The 20,602-nt window shown below is 38.5% G+C and overlaps 1 protein-coding gene across 5 annotated transcripts in view; it reads left to right on the top strand.

The window, feature by feature from the left end:
* DZIP1 (DAZ interacting zinc finger protein 1) overlaps window positions 1-20,602 on the top strand; it is a 115,126-nt gene that overhangs the window by 37,573 nt on the left and 56,951 nt on the right. For all 5 annotated transcript variants that reach the window (XM_069067346.1, XM_069067344.1, XM_069067345.1 and 2 more), the window contains exons 5-8: window positions 7,546-7,670; window positions 8,923-9,084; window positions 11,323-11,460; window positions 14,836-14,898. In XM_069067346.1, the coding sequence (XP_068923447.1) occupies window positions 7,546-7,670; window positions 8,923-9,084; window positions 11,323-11,460; window positions 14,836-14,898 (488 nt within the window). The remainder of the gene's footprint in view (window positions 1-7,545; window positions 7,671-8,922; window positions 9,085-11,322; window positions 11,461-14,835; window positions 14,899-20,602) is intronic.

The raw sequence follows: 20,602 nt of genomic DNA, 5'->3' as shown, positions 1-20,602 counted from the left end.
CAATTTATTCAGTTTTTTAAATGCTTTATTAACTTCTGATTTACATCATTTGTTTCCGCCAGATTTTGAGTTACAAATTTTCTCCCTCTTTTTCCCCCACCCATCCCCCCAAAACAGCAGTCCCACAGGATATCCCCACCTGCAATCTGCTCTCTCCCATATTTCTCCCATACCCATTTTGACTTTTCCATTGGATCTCTATGCCTCAGTGCCTGTATATCTTATTTCTTAATTACATGTAAGATGGTATTAATAATAGTATATATATATATATATATATATATATACATACACACACATATATATATATTTGAATATTTGATTTTAAAACTTTCAATCCCAGATTCATTCCCTTCCTCCCCCCTGCCACCCACCCCCACTGGGAAGACAAGCAGTTCAGTATAGGTTGTACATGTGCGGCTAATGCAAAACAGTAACGTAGTAGATATATTGTAAAAGACTGACTATATTTCCCTCCCTCCTATCCCACCTCCCACTTGTTCTATTCTCTACTTTGATCCTGTCCCTTTTCAAGAGTGAGTGTTTCCAACTTCCCTCCCCCCCCCAAGCCTACCCTCCCTTCCATTATCCCCACTCTCATCCCCTTCCCCCCCTACTCTCCTGAAGGGTGAGATCCCCTATTTAGTGTGTATTTCACTCCCTCCTCAAGCCAGATTCAATGGGAATAAGGTTGACCCATTCCCTTTTGCCTTCCTATTCTTCCCCTCCATTGTAACCATTTTCCCTTGCCTCTTCTGTATGAGATAGTTTGCCCCAATCTGTCTCTCCCCATCTCCTCTCATTATATTCCTCTCACCTCTTAATTTCACCTTTTAAGTATCATCCCTTCCTGTTAAATTGGTCCTGTGCCCTCTATCTATGTATATCTGTAAACATATACACACATTCACATATGTATTCATATGCCTATATACCCTCATATATAGACATATATATATATATATTTCTAATCCCTTCAACTACTGAGAAAAGTTTCATAAAATACAATTATTTTTTTTCCATGTAGGAATGTTAATAGTTCAACTTTGATAAGTTCCTTATGATTTCTTTTCCCTGTTTACCTTCTCATGCTTCTCTTGCTTCTTGTATCTGAATGTCAAATTTTCTATTCAACTCTGTTTTTTTCAGCAAGAATGCTTGGAAGTCCTCTATTCCACTGAATGACCAAATTTTCCCCTGAAACATGATACTCAGTTTTGCTGGGTAGGTGACTCTTGGTTTTAGTCCCAGCTCCTTTGACTTCCGGAATATCACATTCTAAGCCCTTCGATCCCTCAATGTAGAAGCTGCCAGATCCTGGGTTATTCTGATTGTGTTTCCACAATATTCAAATTGTTTCTTCCTGGCTGCTTGTAATATTCTCTCCTTAATCTGGGAATTCCGGAACCTGGCTATAATATTCCTAGGAGTTTTCTTTTTGGGATCTTTTTCAGGAGGTGATCAGTGGATTCTTTCAACCTCTATTTTGCCCTCTGGTACTAAAACATCAGGGCAGTTTTCTTTGAGAACTTCCTGGAGGATGCTTTCTAGGTTCTTACTTTGGTCATGGCTTTCAGGTAGTTCAATAATTTTTAAGTTATCTCTCCTGGATCTATTTTCCAGGTCAGTGGTTTTTCCCATGAGATATTTCACATTGCCTTCTATTCTTTCATTTGTTTGGATCTGTTTAACAGCATCTTGATTTCTCATAAAGTCATCAGCTTCCATTTGGTCCAATCTAATTCTGAAGCAATGATTCTCCTCATTGAGCTTTTGAGATTTTTTTTCTATCTGGCAAATTCGACTTTTTAAGGCATTCTTCTCCTCATTGCCTTTTTGAGCCTCCTTTGCCATTTGAGTCAGTCTGTTTTTTAAGGTATTATTTTCTTCAGTCAGGCTGTTGACTCTCATTTCATAATTTTCTTGCATTGTTCTCATTTCTCTTCCCAATTTTTCCTCCACTTCTCTTATCTGCTTCTTAAGGTCCTCTATGGCCTGTAACCAGCTTGTATTTTCCTTTGAAGTTTTTGGTGCAGGAGTTCTGACTTCACTGTTTTCCTCCTGTTCCATGCCTTGCTCCTTCTTGTCCCCAAAATAGGAGTGTAATGTTGGATCTTCTGTCTGCTTTGCTTCCTTTGCTTGCTCATTTTGCCACTCAATGATTTGACTTTTGGGCTTTTTGCCACAGTAGGACTCTGCCACCAGACAGGGGAGTTTTCGTCCCAAACGCTGGGGTTTTCTCAGCTGCCAGAGGTATTAGATGGGTGCCCTCTCTGAGGTCTCCACTCGCTCTGGCAAGCTGGACACACACCCCAGGACCTCCACCCTAAACTGCAATCCAGATCTAAGCAGGTTAAAGCAAGAGCGATTACCCCTCAGACTGGTGCTTGGTTCCCTACACTCTGCAGGCCAGGAGCTGAAGCCGCCATGTGGCGCTGGCAGGCTGTGCTGGCATTTCAGCGTTTTCTTGCCCCTGGGGTAGAAGCCACGCGCTCGCACTTACTGGGTCCCAAAGTCCAGACTGCACTGGACTCTCACCTTGTCCTTCGCATCTATGTATTGATAAATCTGGAAACGGCCACAGCTGCTGCTGATCTGGGGTCCCCCTCGCCTGGGGCTGGTCAGGCCCGCCCTTGGTGGCCTTGGGCTGGGCTCAGCTGCCAGAACACTGTGCTGGACGATTCCTGCCAGCCTGCCGGGCTGTCCTCAGCTGGAGGTTAGCTTCTCTGTGTCATTTCGTGGGTTCTGCAGCTCCAAAGTTTGTTTAGAGTCCCCTTTTTACATGGATTGGGGAAGGTGGAAGCCGGAGCCGCGGGAAGGTCGGGAAGGTCGTGCTTCTAGTGTGCCTTCTTGGCTCCACCCCCCAATTTTTTCATTTTTTAAAATTGGGGATAATAGTATTTGACATACCTATCTTGTTGGATCTTTGTAAGGAAAGCACTTGTAAACCTTTAAGATCAATATTATTCTTTCTCATACTCACTTGATAAGCTGTAGTCATCATTGTGGTGATGATTTTCCTTATATTGTATGATGAGATGACCAAGTACCCTGTAAAACATTGTTTTTTCTTGCCTTTGGGCACATGATGAAACTAGCTCTATTAAGTCTTTTATTTGCTTCTCTGAGTATAAAATATGAGCTGGTTTTTAATACAGCTACAATTTCATTACATCTGTTTAATTTTTTTTCAAATGTTGTATTAACTTCTGATTTACATCTTTCATTTCTGCCAGATTTTGAGTTACAAATTTTCTCCCTGTTTTTCTCCTACCCGCTGCCCCAAAATAGCAGTCCCACAGGATATCCTCTCCTCCAATCTGCTCTCTCCCATATCTTCTCCTGTACTCCCTTCAACTTTTCCAGTAGGGCATGGTGGATCTCTATGCCCCTGTATATCTTATTTCCCAATTACATGTAAAGTAGTATTAATAATAGTATATATATATATATATATATATATATATATATATATTTTTTTTTAAACATTTGATTTTAAAACTTTAAATTCCAGATTAATTTCCTTCCTCCCTTGTCACCCACCCTAAGGTACTGGGAAGATAAGTAGTTCAGTATAGACTGTACATGTGTAGCTATTGCAAAACATTACCATAGTTGATATATTGTAAAAGACTGACTATATTTCCCTCCCTCCCATTCCACCTCCCACTTGTTCTATTCTCTACTTTGATCCTGTCCCTTTTCAAGAGTGAGTGTTTCCAACTTCCCTCCCCCCCCAAGCCTCCCCTCCCTTCCATTGACCCCGGCCTCATCTCCTTCCCCCCCCCCCACTCTCCTGGAGGGTGAGATACCCTATTTAATGTGTATGTCATTCCCTCCATGAGTCAAATTCAATGAGAATAAGGATAACCCATTCCCTTTTGCCTTCCTATTCTTCCCCTCCATTGTAACCATTTTCCCTTGCCTCTTCTATATGAGATAGTTTACCCCATTCTGTCTCTCCCCATCTCCTCTCATTATATTCCTCTCACCTCTTAATTTCACCTTTTAATTGGTCCTGTGCCCTCTCTCTATGTATACCTGTAAACATATATACACACATTCACATATGTATTCATATGCCCATATACCCTCCAATATAGACATTATGTATGTTATATATGTGTGTGTGTGTGTATTTCTATTCCCTTCAACTATTTTCATACTGAGAAAAGTTTCATCAGTTACAATTATCATTTTTCCATGTAGGAATGTTAATAGTTCAACTTTGATAAGTGGCTTATGATTTCTTTTCCCTCTTTACCTTCTCAAGCTTCTCTTGCTTCTTGTATCTGAATGTCAAATTTTCTATTCAACTCTGGTTTTTTCATCAAGAATGCTTGAAAGTGCTCTATTCCACTAAATGACCATATTTTCCCCTGAAACATGATGCTCAGTTTTGCTGGGTAGGTGATTCTTGGTTTTAATCCCAGCTCCTTTGCCCTCCGGAATATCATATTCCAAGCCCTTTGATCCCTCACTGTAGAAGCTGCCAGATCCTGAGTTATCCTGATTGTGTTTCCACAATATTCAAATTGTTTCTTCCTGGCTGCTTGTAATATTCTCTCCTTGATCTGGGAATTCTGGAACCTGGCTATAATATTCCTAGAAGTTTTCTTTTTTGCAATCTTTTTCAGGAGGTGATCAGTGGATTCTTTCAACCTCTGTTTTGCCCTCTGATAATAAAACATCAGGGAAGTTTTCCTTGAGAATTTCTTGGATGATTTCTAGGTTCTTTCTTTGATTATGCCTTTCAGGTAGTCCAATAATTTTTTAATTCTCTCTCCTGGATCTATTTTCCAGGTCAGTGGTTTTTCCCATGAGATATTTCACATTGACTTCTATTCTTTCATTTGTTTGGATCTGTTTAACACCATCTTGATTTCTCATAAAGTCATTAGCTTCCATTTGGTCCAATCTAATTCTGAAGCAATGATTCTCCTCATTGAGCTTTTGAGATTCTTTTTCCATCTGGCAAATTCAGATTTTTAAGGTATTCTTCTCCTCATTGCCTTTTTGAGCCTCTTTTGCCATTTGAGTTAGTCTGTTTTTTAAGGTGTGATTTTCCTCAGTCAGGCTGTTGACTCTCATTTCATAATTTTCTTGCATCGTTCTCATTTCTCTTCCCAATTTTTCCTCCATTTCTCTTATCTGCTTCTTAAGGTCTTCTATTGCCTGTAACCATCTGATATTTTCCTTTGAAGCTTTTGGTGTAGGAGTTCTGACTTCACTGTCTGCCTCCTGTTCCATGCTTTGCTCCTTTTTGTCCCCAAAATAGGCATCACATATTGGATTCTTCTGTTTGGTTTGCTTCCTTGGCCTGGTCATGTTGCTACTCAATTAATTGACTTTTCGGCTTTTTGCCACAGTAGGACTCTGCTACCAGACAGAGGAGCTTCCGTCCCAAACACTGGGGTTTTCTCAGCTGCCGGAGGTATTAGATGAGTGCCCTCTCTGAGGTCTCCACATGCTCTGGAAAGCTGGACACACACCCCAGGACCTCCACCCTAGACTGCAATCCAGATCTAAGCAGGTTAAAGCAAGAGCGATTATCCCTCAGATTGGTTGCTTGGTCTCCCTACACTCTGCAGGCCAGGAGCTAAAGCTTCCACGTGGTGGAGGCTGTGCTGCAGCCCTTAGCGGCTTCTCCTCCCAGGTGCAAAAGCTGAGGCACTCCCAACTCCTGGATCCCAAAGTCCACACTGCACTGATCTCTCACTTTGTCCTTAGCATCTCTGTGTTGATAATTCTGGATAGCCACAGCTGCTGTTGATCCAGAGTCCCTCTGGCCTGGGGCTGGTCAGGCCCACCCTGGGGCTAAAGCCTTGGTGGCAGGGCTGGGCTCAGCTCCCAGAGCGCTGGCCGATTCCTGCCGGCCTGCTGGGCTGTCCTCAGCGGGAGGTTAGCTTCTCTGTGTCATTTTGTGGATTCTGTAGCTCCAAAGTTTGTTCAGAGTCCCCTTTTACATGCATTGGAGATGGTGAGAACCAGAGCCACATGGAGGTCGTGTTTCTACTCTGCCATCTTGATTCCGCCCCCATCTGTTTAAATTTAAGGTGAGAATGTCTATATAGATATGGCTCAGCTCTTGCTGTAATGTGTCAATTCCTTGATTACTTAGATAATGATCACACTTTAAAAAGACCAAGTTAAATCTGTAGGGATCATTTCAGAATATTGTGATTCTTACCATTCCCTGATGTTATATGCTTATGAATCATGAAAAACCAGAATCTTTGAAAAATCAAAGAAAAATTAGTGGGAAGACGAGTATGGTTGAGGTGGGTGGACTGCAACATATTGGGAAAAGTGGCAAAAATTCATTGTCTGGAGCATATATGACTGGAAATGCAACTGGGGCAGACATGGAATAAATGAAAGATAGCACAAGCGATACATATTTACATCCCCCAGCATATTTAAGGAAAGTCCTCCACTTTGTGGAGTAAATCGTCTCTAGAGAATTTTTATAAATAAATGGGCAAGAGCTGCTTAGGACAAACAGGCCTGCAGGTATTTCAGTCTGCATCTGTGGAGTAGCCAGCCACACTGATTAAATCACTGTTAAGACAAACTATGGAAGCAGTCGTTTGAAAGTGATATCAATCAGCCTTACTTCTGAACAAAATCTTTCAGTGCAGCTTTGAGATTCTGATTTTCCACTTTGGTTTCCACACTTTTCATGTCCACAGCACATATGCACTGGTATTCATTTCTGTACTGTATATATACATACATATAATGTATGTATACATGTGTGCTTACATATATACGGATGCTTACATATACACACATACATGCCTGTATGTATGCTTATACACACACCTATCTGATCCTTCCCTTCTCCATTTGTGTGGGAATATATATATATGTATATGTGTGTATGCACATATATGTTTATATGCTTCTATACACACCTCAGTCTGGGCCTTTCCTTCCCCATTAACCTCTTTTTAAAGATTAATTTCTAGGTCATTCAACATAAGTAGTCTTAGCATTTCTAATAACTAGCTATTGGTCATTTGGGCACTGAATTTTCCACAGAATTCCCACAAAAAGGAAGAACACTGTGATAACCAGATGAATGATGGTGGCAGAAGCTGCAAACTAGTAGCAGAAAGAAGTCTCTTGTTCTGCTAGTGGAAACAGTAACCTTGGCCTCTGATCCTGAGAAAGGAATCTCTGTGAAGAGGCCAAGGCATTAAATACCATGGGGCAGGAATGGCTGTGAATGTTTTCTTATCTCCACTGCTGTCTACCTGACCACCATTCATCGGGTGATATTCCAGTCGAGCCCTTGATATGCCATTAAACCAGTGATTGAGATACTATATTAAAAGAGAAAAAGCTCCTTCAGTGCCTGATTGTAATGTGTACCTCATAAATGCTAAATCACAAAACCAAAACTAAGTAGCCTGAAATAATCAAATACATTTCCCAAATGATAGCAGTGGATTCATTTTTCACTGATAGAACCAGATCTAATATATTTCCATTGTTTGGTGTTTAAAAAAATATATAACAAACTTATTTTCCCTGAAACAGAGTTTAGGAAGAAGGCACAGACGGACAGACTGCAGAATGAGATTGACCTGCTAAAGGAACAGTTACAGCTCACCAAATCTCAGCTGGAGGCCGAGCATCAGGCTCATGTGATCAGATTTTCTAAGGTACTCTATTTGATCTTGATAGTTTATATAAAATTTTAAAACCAAATGAACCCTGACATGATGGGGAGGCAGCATGGTCCCATGGAAAGGGGTATTAGATATGGCATGAGAAGATCGGGATTTAGAGGATGCTTCCATTCTACTTATGAGTTGGTTGAGATGTTCTGTAAAGTTTCTTCCAAATCTAGATCCATGATGCCATGACCTGTGTCATAGACAGGAGACAGAGGGATTCACAGGGCTTGGCAGTATATGCTCATCTCCCTCCTCCCACCTCCATAGCCCTTGTCAGGAAAGGGTTTTAATGAAGGCTCAATGACAGAGTTATTCCTTTATGTTTTATGAACAAACTCTTGGCCTGCAATGCCCAAGTAGGGCCTGAACCAGATTTAAATGTGATTGGGAAATGCTTAACAAAATAAATAAAAATGCAATAAACATAGATAATGTCAATTTGTGATATTCTAAGTCAGTATGCTGCTGCAAGGATCTGTTTCTATGTGAGTTTGACACCACTGCTATAGAATATCTTACTCCGTGTAAAAAAAAAAACCAATAAATTGGCACGTCAATCCCTTGTCTCCACCAGTAATGGCAAAATGAATCCTGGCACATGAGGTATTTACTTGGTCTTTATTAATATTCCCTTTTGGTTTCATGTCTTACCAGTCTCTTGGTTTTTCTAGATAAATGTTAGTGCCCTTAGAGTGCTTATTATCTATTATTTTCCCAATCTCCAGATAGCATATATCCTTGTTGATTTAAACATATGCTCTGATTTTGTTTCTTAGCTCCACATTTGTTAAAATACATTGTAAGTGCTAGAAAGTATATAAGGTGGAGAAAACACAAAATGTAAGGGAAAAAACTTTGCTCTCATTAGGAACACTTGATATTTTATGTGAAAAATCTTCATGTTGTTATATTTGATACTGATCAGATATCTTCAGTAGAGAATGCCACGATAGCCCTGCATATATCATAAAAGGGGGCCCTGAGAAATTTCATATTTTGAGAGCCATAAAGACAAGGTAATGTATGCAGGGAAAGTAGGAGCTCTTAATTATGGGATAACAATTTTTAATTTTGCAAACCAAGCTAAAAGACTACATAGCTACAACCTATGCTTATATATATAAACAACCAGTACTAGGTAATAATTGCCATCAGGCTATTGTATTTAATTTTTTAAAAGAATCTTGCATTTACTACATGTCTGAACTATAAATACCATGTATTAAACTAATTTCAGGAATATGAAATCCAGAAATCAAAAGAGGAAGAAATTCTGAGGTCATTTGATAGATGGAAAGAAGAAGAAAAAGAGAAATTAGTTGATGAAATGGAAAAAGTAAAAGAGATGTTTATGAGGGAATTTAAAGAATTAACTTCTAAGAATTCGGCATTAGAATATGTAAGTATAGATTACTAAATGCAGTTATTCTTGAGTTTTAAAATTATAGCTGTTCTTTGAACATTCATGAGTTTAAAATTTTGTACAATGCCTTAATGCTTCTACTTTAAAACAGGAGACCTTATAGATTTCTGGGGAATCCATGAGTTTGGATGGGGAAAAAATGCATATTTATTTTTACTAATCTCTAACTGAAATATCTAGCATTGCTTTCAATTATGAATTTTTAAAGAAATTATTCTGTGGACTCCATAGACTGCCCAGTGGATCTATGACACAAAAAGGCTAAAAGGCCCTCTTTTAAAAAAAAATTGTATTTTATTTTTCTCCCCAGTTACATGTCAAGAAAAATTTTAACATTCATTTTTACAAGATTTTGAGTTCCAAATTTTTCTCCTTCCCTCTCTCCCCTCCCCACTTCTGAAAATGGTAGATAGTTTAATACAATTTATACACGTGCTATTTTGCATAAATTTTTCCTGAGGTCCTCTCAAATTGTCTTAGTAGGACAACTGCTTTACCCCCACTTGTTATTATTTCTGATATTTTTCCTTGTTTGTGGAAAAATTTTGGAGAGCCTGGTATTTCCTGTCTTATTCTGCCATCTTGGGGAGGGTTTCCATTTCTTATTGGTTTTAGTTGATAGCCACTGTAGCTCTGTCCTTAATAGCCTGCTTTTATATGTGAAAATCTCAGGCATTCTGTTCTTATGAGTGGTTTTTACCAACCATACTGGCATGGTCATTACTGTATACCCCCTTATTTCTCTTCTACTTATTACTTGATTATAAGCCATCTCAAAGAGGATGTCTCATAGGCTAACCCACTCAATTTAAATATTTGTTAATTAAGATATATTTCCGTCTTTAAATTTGTGTTTGTAGCACACTCTCTTACCATTTTCCACCTACCCACCTACCACCCATTTCATTAAGGCTAGATTCTTTAATATTCCTTTTGTAGACCATGTTAATTCCTTCTTATGTGGTTTTCTTTAGTAGCATCCCTGACCTTTTATCTCTTCCTCTCCTTGACCTGTCCACATCCTCAAAGGCTCAGCTCAAGTCCCATCTCAGTGATGAAGCTTCTCCCTGCTACTTTAGCCCATGAGAGTTTTCCTCTTCTCTCAATTCCTATTACATGAGTAGGTTTCACTCCATTTAGCACTTAATCACATGTTTTCTTGCTTCATTCTTCAATCATTTCACTTTCCATGGCCTTTTCAACTAGACTGTTAAGGCACTTGAGTCTTTACATTGAGTCTTTACAGCACCAAATACAGTCTTAAACACTCATTAGTCAGTTAATTCTTGTTGACTGGTTGGCACTGTTGGAGTTTAAGAATATCCCCAGCCTGCTGTAACCTTCAGATTTTATATAGGAATCCGTTCTTCTGATGTGGAAGCAGGGATAGATCCAGCATGGTGTGTAACCAGCATGGTATGTAACCAGCATGGTGTGTAACCAGCATAGTCTGTAACCAGCATGGTCTGTAACCAGCACATTGTGAGAAGAGGGAGGATGTTCATTTTTCCCATTGTGCTCCTTAGTGTTACTAGGACCCACTGAACCCAATGGGCTCATCGTGAGCCTGTCCTACAGTGGAGGTATTCAGGAAGAGGCTCCTTATCAGGAAAGGGGGGATTTGTGTTTTGGGTGTGATTCTGTTCTCTAATGTCCCTCATTAACTGGGATTCCAGGTGTTTAGGTATATGTTTTCTCTCTCTCTTCTATATATATCTATGCATATATGTATGTATATATTAAAGTACATGTTATGTAAATGCTTTAATTAAACCACATAGGTAGGAATTAACATGGTCTACAAAAGGAATATTAAAGAATCTAGCCTTAATTAAATGGGGAGGGGTAGGTGGAGAAATGGTAAAAGAGTGTGCTACAAATACAGATTTAAAGAATAGTTAGAAATATTTCCTAATTAGTTAAAATAATATTTAAATTGAGTGGGTTAGCCTATGAGACATCCTCTTATATATATATATATATATATATGTGTGTGTGTGTGTGTGTGTGTGTGTGTGTGTACACATGTGTATATATGCCTCTGTATATAGGTATATATTCTAGGTATATGTCCAGTGGTCAATTTTCATTATCATCCAAAACAGAAATATTAAAATATAGGTATATCTTTCCAAATTTAAGTTTTAATTATAAATCTTGCAGAAATATGAGCATTTATGTAAAATGTACTTTAAAATTATTTTCTTTTTATAGCAATTGTTGGAGATACAGAAGTCCAATATGCAGATAAAATCTAATATAGGTACATTAAAAGATGCTCAGGAGTCTAAAGAAGAAAGACCTCAGTATCCACAGGATTTCCTCAATGTGATGCAGCTTCTTGATAAGCAGGTAGGTATCTTAAACAAGACTTTCTCAATACTTGGGCATATCTGTGATCTCCTTGACATGGCAAGAGGACTGTGTTTGGAATCAGAAGACTTGAGTTTAGATCCTTTCTCAGATACCGTGAGATCTCAGGCACTATAAGACCTTGGACAAATCATTTACCCCATCTGCAAAATGATGAAGTTGGACTAGATAACCCATAAAGTCCTTTTCAATTCTAAATCTGTGACCCATCATCCTCCATAGTTACAGGTCGTAGCTCATCTGTCATTTTTAATCCCATGTAATTATTGTCCATCATCTTTCATCTTGTGCAAAGGGATGTAAAATTAGGAAGATTGTAGGGTGGTGCTCATTGTTGGATGTTAATTATTCTTTGTTTTTTTTTATTGCCACAATTTGTAAATTCAATACCCCTCCATCATTTTCAGTTAGCTAACTACTTCTTAGGAGTCTTGTTCCTTAATATATGCAAAATTTATGGTAAATGTTTAGTAATTAATCATTATATGTTAATTTAGAGAAATCTCAGTTGAAATTACTAGAAGATGGAACAAACTATTTTTTTTTCTACAAAAGTTTGTTTTTATTGTTTGATGTAGCCTGGATATACATTTGACAAAATTTTTAGAGAAAATTTAAAATTATAGAATTTGAGAGTTGAAGGGGTCTTAATGATCATCTAGCTTGGCCCTTGCCGTTTAGAAATGGGAAAAATGAGACCCCTCCCACAAAGAGATTAAGTGACTTGGTTGCTTGATTAGTGACTTATCTGTGAAAATAGGATTACCCCCCCCATATGTATATATGCACACACACACATACATGTTAGACAGCTTTGTGAAGTATGAAATTTAAAACATGTTTCACCAATAAAAAGAGCTCAGTGTATGTGTGTGTATGTGTATATAGTTCATAAACTGGAAAAAGTTTTCTGACTTTGGAACTTCTAACAGCTCATAATGAATTAATCTAAAAGAACGTTTTTTCTGCACACAGAGAAAAACTTACTAGCTCTAAAAAACCCAAATGATCACTTCATTAGTCCTGCTTTTTAAAAAGTTTATTGATGTTTATGAAAGACGGTAGGTGGCGCCACAGTGCCTAAAGCACTAAGGCCTGGAGTCAGGAAGACCTCAATTCAGATGTAGCCTAAAACGCTTCCTAGCTGTGTGACCCTGGGCAGGATTTAGGGTTAGGATTAGGGGTTTAGGGTTTAGGATTAGGCTATAGGGTACGCCCATTTTTAGGGTTAGGGCTTAGCATTTTAGCGTTTTTTAACCTCTGTCTGCCTCACTCTCCCAGTCTATAAAATAGGAATAATTGCACCCACCTCATAGGGTTGTTGATCAAATGAAATAATGTATAAAAAGGTGCTTTGCAAACCTCAAAGTCATATGTAAATGCTAGCAATTATTATTATAATTCCTGTTAACAATAAGAGTTCCTCTAATTTTCTAGATAACATTCTCCCAGCAGAACCCCCCCAATAACAAAGAGGTACAATTAAGCAAAACAGACACATTTACCCTGCCTGAAAGTATAGGCCTTATTCCTTTCCTGTAGCAAGCTACCTCTCTACTGAGAGGACAGAAGAACCTTTCATCATCGTCTCTCTAAGAGTTTTTGCAGTCATTGTGTAGAAAGTGTGTCTCCCCAAGTCTTAGTACAGTTTTTACTATGCTGACTTCATCCCATTTATTACGATTCTTTTAAACCTCATTAGGAAATCTTTTGTTCACCCTTCTCTCTGAAATTGATTGCTGGTATTCTGGAGTAGTGAATCCCATTCAACTCTTATACTCTGCCATTTCTGGCAGTTCTTAAGAAAACTACTGTGACCAATTTGTATTAAACCTCTTTTAGTGTTTCATGAATGCATTATTTCTAATAGTATATAGCTAGAAATTATTATCATATCCATTACAAATTTGAATTTTTCTGTATCTTAAATTATAATTGTATAAATTGCATTTTTCACCAAATTCATTTGAAGTGAAAAATTCTAAGCCTAAATTAAATTTTTATTAAATTAAACTTAAATGGGGCTTTAAATGGCATTGTCCTAACTAAACTTAAAATGTAGGTTTTCTTTAAGAAATGGTCATTGTACAGCTAATGTAATGTTTGTGGAACTCATGTTACCTGATCTCAGCTGGGGTTTGACACTCCCCATATTAGCTGTTCCAAACCTCTCTCTGCTTAATATCCCCCCAAATTCCATCCCTACCCTCTCTCTCTCTCAGCATTTCTGTTATGTAGGATGTTTATTTGGACCTTATCATATTTAAATCATATTAATTATACTTAGAAGAAGTAAACATGTTATGTCTTCCCTGGTAGAATATTGCTCCTTGAGGGAAGGGACTGCATAATATTTAATATGTGTATGACCTGTTCTGAGCTTGAACAAGAGATACTTAATAAAAGTTTGTTGATTGAATTATAGTTAAGTCAAATCAGAAAGTATTAAGTGCCTACTATGTGCCAGTCATCATGCTAAGCAGGGGGATGGGGAACACAGCATTTTAAAGTATCTAATATGTTCCATTTAATGTGACTAGGTACTTTACAAATACTCTCTCATTTGATCCTCCCCATAACCCTTTGAGTTAGATGATATAATAATAATAGCTAACGTTTATATGGCACTTAATATGTGCCAAGCACTCTGCTAAGTGCTTTTTAAATTATTGCTGCATTTAACCCTCACAAGAGTTCCAGGAGGTATTATCCCCATTTTAAGGATGAGAAAACAGAGGAAGACAGAAGATAAGTGATTCACCTAGGGTCACACAGCTAGTTAAGTATCTGAGGCCAGACTTGAACTCAAGTCCAGTGCTCTATTTCCAACGCGCCACCTAGTTGCCTGAAAATACAAAGAAAGGCAAAAAAGATCCTGCCCTCAAAGAACTCACAGTGTCATGGGGGAGACAATATTCAAAAAATCTATATACAAACAAGATCTATGCAGGATCAGCTGAAGACAATCTAATAGGGAAAGCACTAGGATTAAAGAAGACTGGGAAATTAGAAGGGTCTATCACAGATTAAAGTCTTACGACGTAACACTGTTCTCTGAATTAGAATAGTTACTTACCGATGTTCTCAGTTATATCATGGGTAGCTATACATACACCCTTTGAAGAAAGGAGACGGACTAGGTAACCTTGGAGTTCCAGTCTCAACTCTTTGATAGGTAGAATCTATGACAAGTAGATGCATTTAAAATTTGTTTTATCATATGTGCTTCAAACAAAATGAACACATAATTTGAATTCGTGGGTATCTGCTAAAAAGAAAACCTTTCATGGTGAATGGACTTTTTTAAAGCCAGATGCAGTATCACAACCTTAATGTTCTATAATTGTCTTGCAGGAAAGTAAGTGGACATCTAGAGTTCAAGCCCTTCACCAAGAACACAAAAAAGAAAAGAGCCGGGTAAGATTACAAAACAGACTGCTTCAAGGCAAAACTCAACACAATTCACTTTATATTTATTTACCAGATGCATACAGTGGTGAGTTAGCTAATACCCAGTCATGAGTGTTAAATTTTCAATATGAGCATTTACACCTTGGGAATTGGCAGAACTATAAATCAGGACTGGAATTATTGGCTTGTTGATTATCTGGACTTAAGAAAATGATAGAGAAAATGTTATTAATGAAGGTTAGATGCAAAAGTATATCATGCAAAAATCTGGAAGGGGGAACCATTTGTTAAATATTAACTGGCACACCCCTATTTAGTAAAGCAACTGCTACACACAACATATTATTCTTAAAGCAAAGAAGATTTATAATGCTTGTTACTTTTTACCTATTGCTATTTTACTTGTCTATTGCTGAATGAAAGAGGAGTTGTAAAAATTGATTAGGTATCCTTAAAACTCTGATCTAAGTGGAGAAAACAATAATATATACCCTATTGTTACTTTATTAATTAAAAGGGGGCAAACAAATGTATTTTTCAAAATTATTTATTTGAGCCTCTTCTGTGATGTTGGAAAAAGTACTTGTGATTGGGGTGTGGTGCCTGGAGAGAAGGGAGGGAATAGTGCCTACAAGAAATATCAGACTTTACAAAGATTATATCATTTGATCCTTATGACCTTGATGCCTCATATTTGGAGTTAGAATATTTGACTATATCATCTTCCTACATATGTGACCTGAGGCAGATTACTGATCCTTTCTGGGTCTTAGTTTCATCATCAAAATTAGGTGATTGGAATTGATTACCTTTGGAGTTCTTTAAATTTCTGAGCTAGCTAAGTGGGAGCTGGGTATCTGGTGGATAGAGGGCTGGTTCTGGAATTAGGAAGACAAAACATGAGTTCAAATCTGGCCTCAGACACTTAACTAGCTGTGTGACTGGGCAAATTACTTAACCTCTGTTTGCTTCAGGTTCCTCAACTATAAAATGGGGATCATAGTAGCACCCACCTCCCAGGGTTGTAAGGATCAAATAAGATAATTGTCAAGTGCTTAGCACAGGGCCTGGAACATAGTAGGTACTTAATAAAATGCTCATTTCCTTCCATCTCTACATTTTACAGCTTTAGCTTATGATAGAAAAGCTAGTCCTTTGTAGAAATTCCCATTAAACTAAAACCAGCGCCTGCCATTATTAATGACTTGAGTTTACCTTTCTGTACTGGCATCAAAATTTTTGGTTCTTACAGTCTTTATATTGCCCAGAAAACAACCTTAGTGTTTTCAGTTGCATGGTAAGAATATAAATTAATACCCAGCAGAATGCTATGTCATCAATTGCCTAATAAACAGTACTTAATGATGAAAAAAATTTAGATAGAGGGCAGTCAGTCTCCCTCTGTCATTTATAAATTGTGTGACCTTGGGCAAATCATTTAACCCCTAAGTCTTGGTTACCCATAAAATAATTAATAATGACATGACCTACCTTTTGAGGTTGTTGTGAGGAAGACACTTTGTAAATCAATAAAACACCATATGAATGTGAGTTATAGGTCCCACAAAACTTGATAACCTGCCATCTTCTGAGAGAGGCAACAACATCATGTGTTGGGAGGAGCACTGAACTGGGTGGGAGTCGGGAGTCCTCCTTTCCTCCAGTAACATGATGTGTCACTGTGAGCAAGTCCTTATCTGCACTCTAGACTTGTATTTCCTTACTTATAAAATGAAGTAACTGGACAAGATGATCTGAAATTCTATGAAGTGAAAATAATTTTCTTTTGTCTCTACTTAACATAAAGCTTGGGTAAGTGACTGTTGAAAAAAACCCATCCTGCACCCTGCTGTTTTTCAATTAATACTCAATGTAACCATTTAAAATAATATAAACTTTTGTTTCCATGGCTGAAAAACCTCCTTTGGTAACGTCATATTGAATAACTTCCATTGTTTAAAAAATTACAGGTGTATTTGATGAATTTGCCTCTGCGTGTCTTTGCTGTGTTATTATTGGTATTCGTTTTATAGTTTATCAGCATTCACTGAGCTCCTGTTGTGGGTGCCAAGTGCTAAGCATTGGAAATAGAGAAGATGATACAAAGGAAATAGTTTTTCTCTGGATTCAGAGCTGGAAAGGACTTTAGCTCATTTTATAGAAGAGAAAACAGAATGAGAGAGGGTACGTGACTCGAGATAGGACGTGAACCCAGGACTGCATATCTCGAAGTCTGCTCTGACTTTAAGAGAACCTTTCATCAAATGGGAAAATAAGCAAGAACTATGTTCTCACTGCTTTACTTTAAATAACTTAGTGTTGTCTGCCAAGATTGGTGGGGGCAAAATGAGGCTTCAATTCAGTTAGCTTCCTTTCTTATTTCCATGTTCATCTATGTTCCTTCCCAGGATCCAGTAGGTTAATTTAGCTATACAACAGTATTAAAAAAAAAAAATTCCTTTACTCATTGTATGACTTGATTAAGCCACTAGATGGCGGAGTAGATAGAGCACTGAACTAGGAGTCGGGAAATTCAGGGATAAAATCTGGTCTCAGATTGTGACCCTTGGTAAGTCACTTAACTTCTTTCTGCCTCAGTTTCCTCATCTGTAAAATGAGAATAATAACAGCACCTACTTCCCAGGGTGGTCGTGAGGATCAAATGAGACAATAATTGTAAAGCACTTAGCACGATGCCTGCCCATAGTAAATGCTATATAAATGTCAGCTGCTATTATTGAGGAGGATGTTGACAACCTTGCAGAGCTATTGTAAGCATAAAATGAGATAACATTTGTAAAGTGCTTTGCTAACCTTAAAGTACCATATACATTCTAGCTATTGCTACTGCTACTACTATTAATACTGCTACTACTACTACTATTAGTACTGCTACTGCTACTATTAATACTACTACTACTACTACTATTAATACTGCTACTACTACTATTAATACTGCTACTGCCACCACTACTACTCCTCTTACTACTATTACTTCACAAAGTGTGTGTGGACTAATTATCGATTGTTAAAGGTTTAGAAATTTGAAAGGCTCCCTCCTTATCAGAAGAAAGGAGGGTCTCATGCAGGATAATGTCAAGGGGTTTTGAGATTAAATGAAGGTGAGAAGGAAGAGCTCTCCTCAGATAACCTCATCTTTCTCCATAAAGATCCATAGAGATTCAAAGCCCTCCTATGAGAGGGGAGGGAAAGGGGAATTGTGAGAGAATTGAACTTAAATGAAAAGATTTGAAGTCACTTCTCTGGGTAGTGAGGTATGGAAACAGGGAGTAATAATCGTGTGGCCTTGAGTTAGATAATAGAAGTCTATAAGTTTTCTAGCTAGTACAGTTGCAGAATTCCTCCATCTCTGTTTGGCAGCACATGAGTCAAAACAGGGGACGGTGAATAGTGGGCAATCCAAGGCTGGCATATGGAAAGGTGTGAGTGGAAATTGGCAAGGGGGTGAAGGGATTTGAGAGAAGAGGACAGCGAAGAGGGGGGCAGTTTGAGGTGGAGAGGAGAAATGAAATCAGGGTAGGGGGAAACAGCCTGAAGAAAGACCTGAGGGGCAGAAGGATTCAAGGTCCAGGTGAAGGCAAAGAATAGGGTGAGAAAGAGGTGAGGCATAGAGAGATGGAAGGCTAGGAGGTCATGGTCAGACAGAGGAATTGTCAAAGATATTGGTCAACAAAGTGGATAATGGCGAGATCTAAGGACTTTCATCATTTACTAGGTCAAATATAAAATTACTCTGTCTAGCATTGAAACTCCTTCATGACCTGGCTTCAGCCTACCTTTCTGGTCTTATTATACTTGACTCCTCCTCTCTGCTCACTCTGTGACCTGTCCATGCTGGCCATCTGCTGTTCCTCACACATGGCAGCCCATCTCCCGTGACACCGCATTTCTATCCTTTTTTATAGGCTGTTTGTCCCTCCAACCTGGAATGCTCTCTCTCTTCCCCTCCACCTCTCGGAATCCCAAATGTCCTTCAAAGCTTAGCTCAAACTCTGCCCCCTACATAAAGCATTTCCCAATCACCCCAAGTGCTTGTGCTTTTCCCAGTTAAGTTTGTGTTTATTTTGTGCTTACTTACAAGTGTGTATTGCATTGATAAATTCAGTCAACATTTATGAAGCACCTACTATGTTCCAGGCACTGTGCTGAGTGCTGGGGTACAAAAAGGGGCAGAACAGCCCCTACCCTCCAGGAGCTTACAGTCTAATGGGGGGAGATAACATGCAAAACATAGAGATAGAGGATAGATAGATAGATAGATAGATAGATAGATAGATAGATAGATAGATACCCACATGCAGATAAATAGGAAATAATTAAAAGAAGGAATAGAGGTTAGGGAGGGCTTCCTGTAGAAGGTAGGACTTGATTTGGGGCTTAAAGAAAGCTAGGGAGGTCAGTAGGCAGATCAGAGAAGGGAGAGCATTCTAGGTGTGGGGGACAGCCCCATGGTAGGTTTCTTGTGAATGTTTGTCCCTGATGTTAGCTAGAGTTCTGGGCTTGGAGTCAGGAAGATCTGAATTCAAACTTATTCTTAGACACTTAGCTGTGTGACCCTGGGCAAGTTACTTAACCTTTCTTTGCCTCAGTTTCCTCAGCTGTAAACTGGGGAAGATAATAATAATACCTACCCCACAGAGTTGTTGTGAGAATTAAATGAGGTAATATTTGTTTAAAAGCACACCACACAGTGTCTAGCACTTAAATAAATGTATATTTTCTTTCTCCTCATGTTGTACAAGGATTCTGCTCCATTATCCTCAAACATGCCCTTCCTCCAAGTTTCCCTATTTCTGTTGAGTGTGTTTGCAGCTTCAGAGTTGTCCTCTTTCCCTGACCTCTTATATCTGTTCATTTGCCAAGTCTTACCTGTTCTTTCTCTACAATCTCTCTCTTACATTTCAGCTTCTTTGCACTCACCTAACCACTCTCCTGGTCCAGGCCTTTATCACTTCTTCCCTTTGCTATTGCTGTAGCCTCCTAACTGGACTTCTTATTGCTGGTTTCAAACTTCCCATAACATTTTGACACACTTATCATGTCTGATTGTGTTTCACTCTATCTGTGAGGAGCAGCCTGGTATAGTGGATATGGAGCTCCTTGGAATCAAAAAGAGTCAGGCATAGGTGCTTCTGTTGGCCACATACCAGTGGTGTGACTATGGGTAAATCAGTCAACCTCATAGTGTTCTCGGCCACTCCCTAAGCCTGTAAGTAACTTTCTCACTTCTTTATTGGGAGTCCCTATACTGATAAAAATTATAGCCCCAAAGCCCCTCTGCCCCCCACCAAAGTCGCTTTAAAGTAGGCAACTTATAACCCAGTTGATTTTTTTATTTATTTAAAAAATTTTTATTTCTGTTATTAAAAACTATTATGTTGAAGAAGCTAGTGGTCAGAACTGCAGCAGTCGTTTGGCTGGAATAGAATGTATAGGGCTATTCCCACCCCCTTGTAGAAAGGTCAGCCACTGGTTGGATGGAAGGAAAAATATTTATCAAATAGATGAATAAAAAGGGTTTGGAGAGAGGGAAGCCAAACTGTCATATCCTGGAAATTAAAAGCTAAAGCTTTCCTGAGTATGATGAGGAAGTTGGTAAGCTCTCCATATTTGAAATGTGGGTTTTTTTCAGACCACTAGGCTACACTGTTTCCCTATCTTCTGGCTTTGATCAGGTAGAAACTGCTTA

The sequence above is a fragment of the Petaurus breviceps genome, unplaced genomic scaffold (genome assembly GCF_028583685.1).
Source record: "Petaurus breviceps papuanus isolate PSGF00001 unplaced genomic scaffold, PetGlider_PUasm1.0 90743, whole genome shotgun sequence".
Classification (NCBI taxonomy): domain Eukaryota; kingdom Metazoa; phylum Chordata; class Mammalia; order Diprotodontia; family Petauridae; genus Petaurus; species Petaurus breviceps.
The sequence above is the reverse complement of the archived record's forward strand: the minus strand, read 5'-3'. Positions and strand labels throughout refer to the sequence as shown.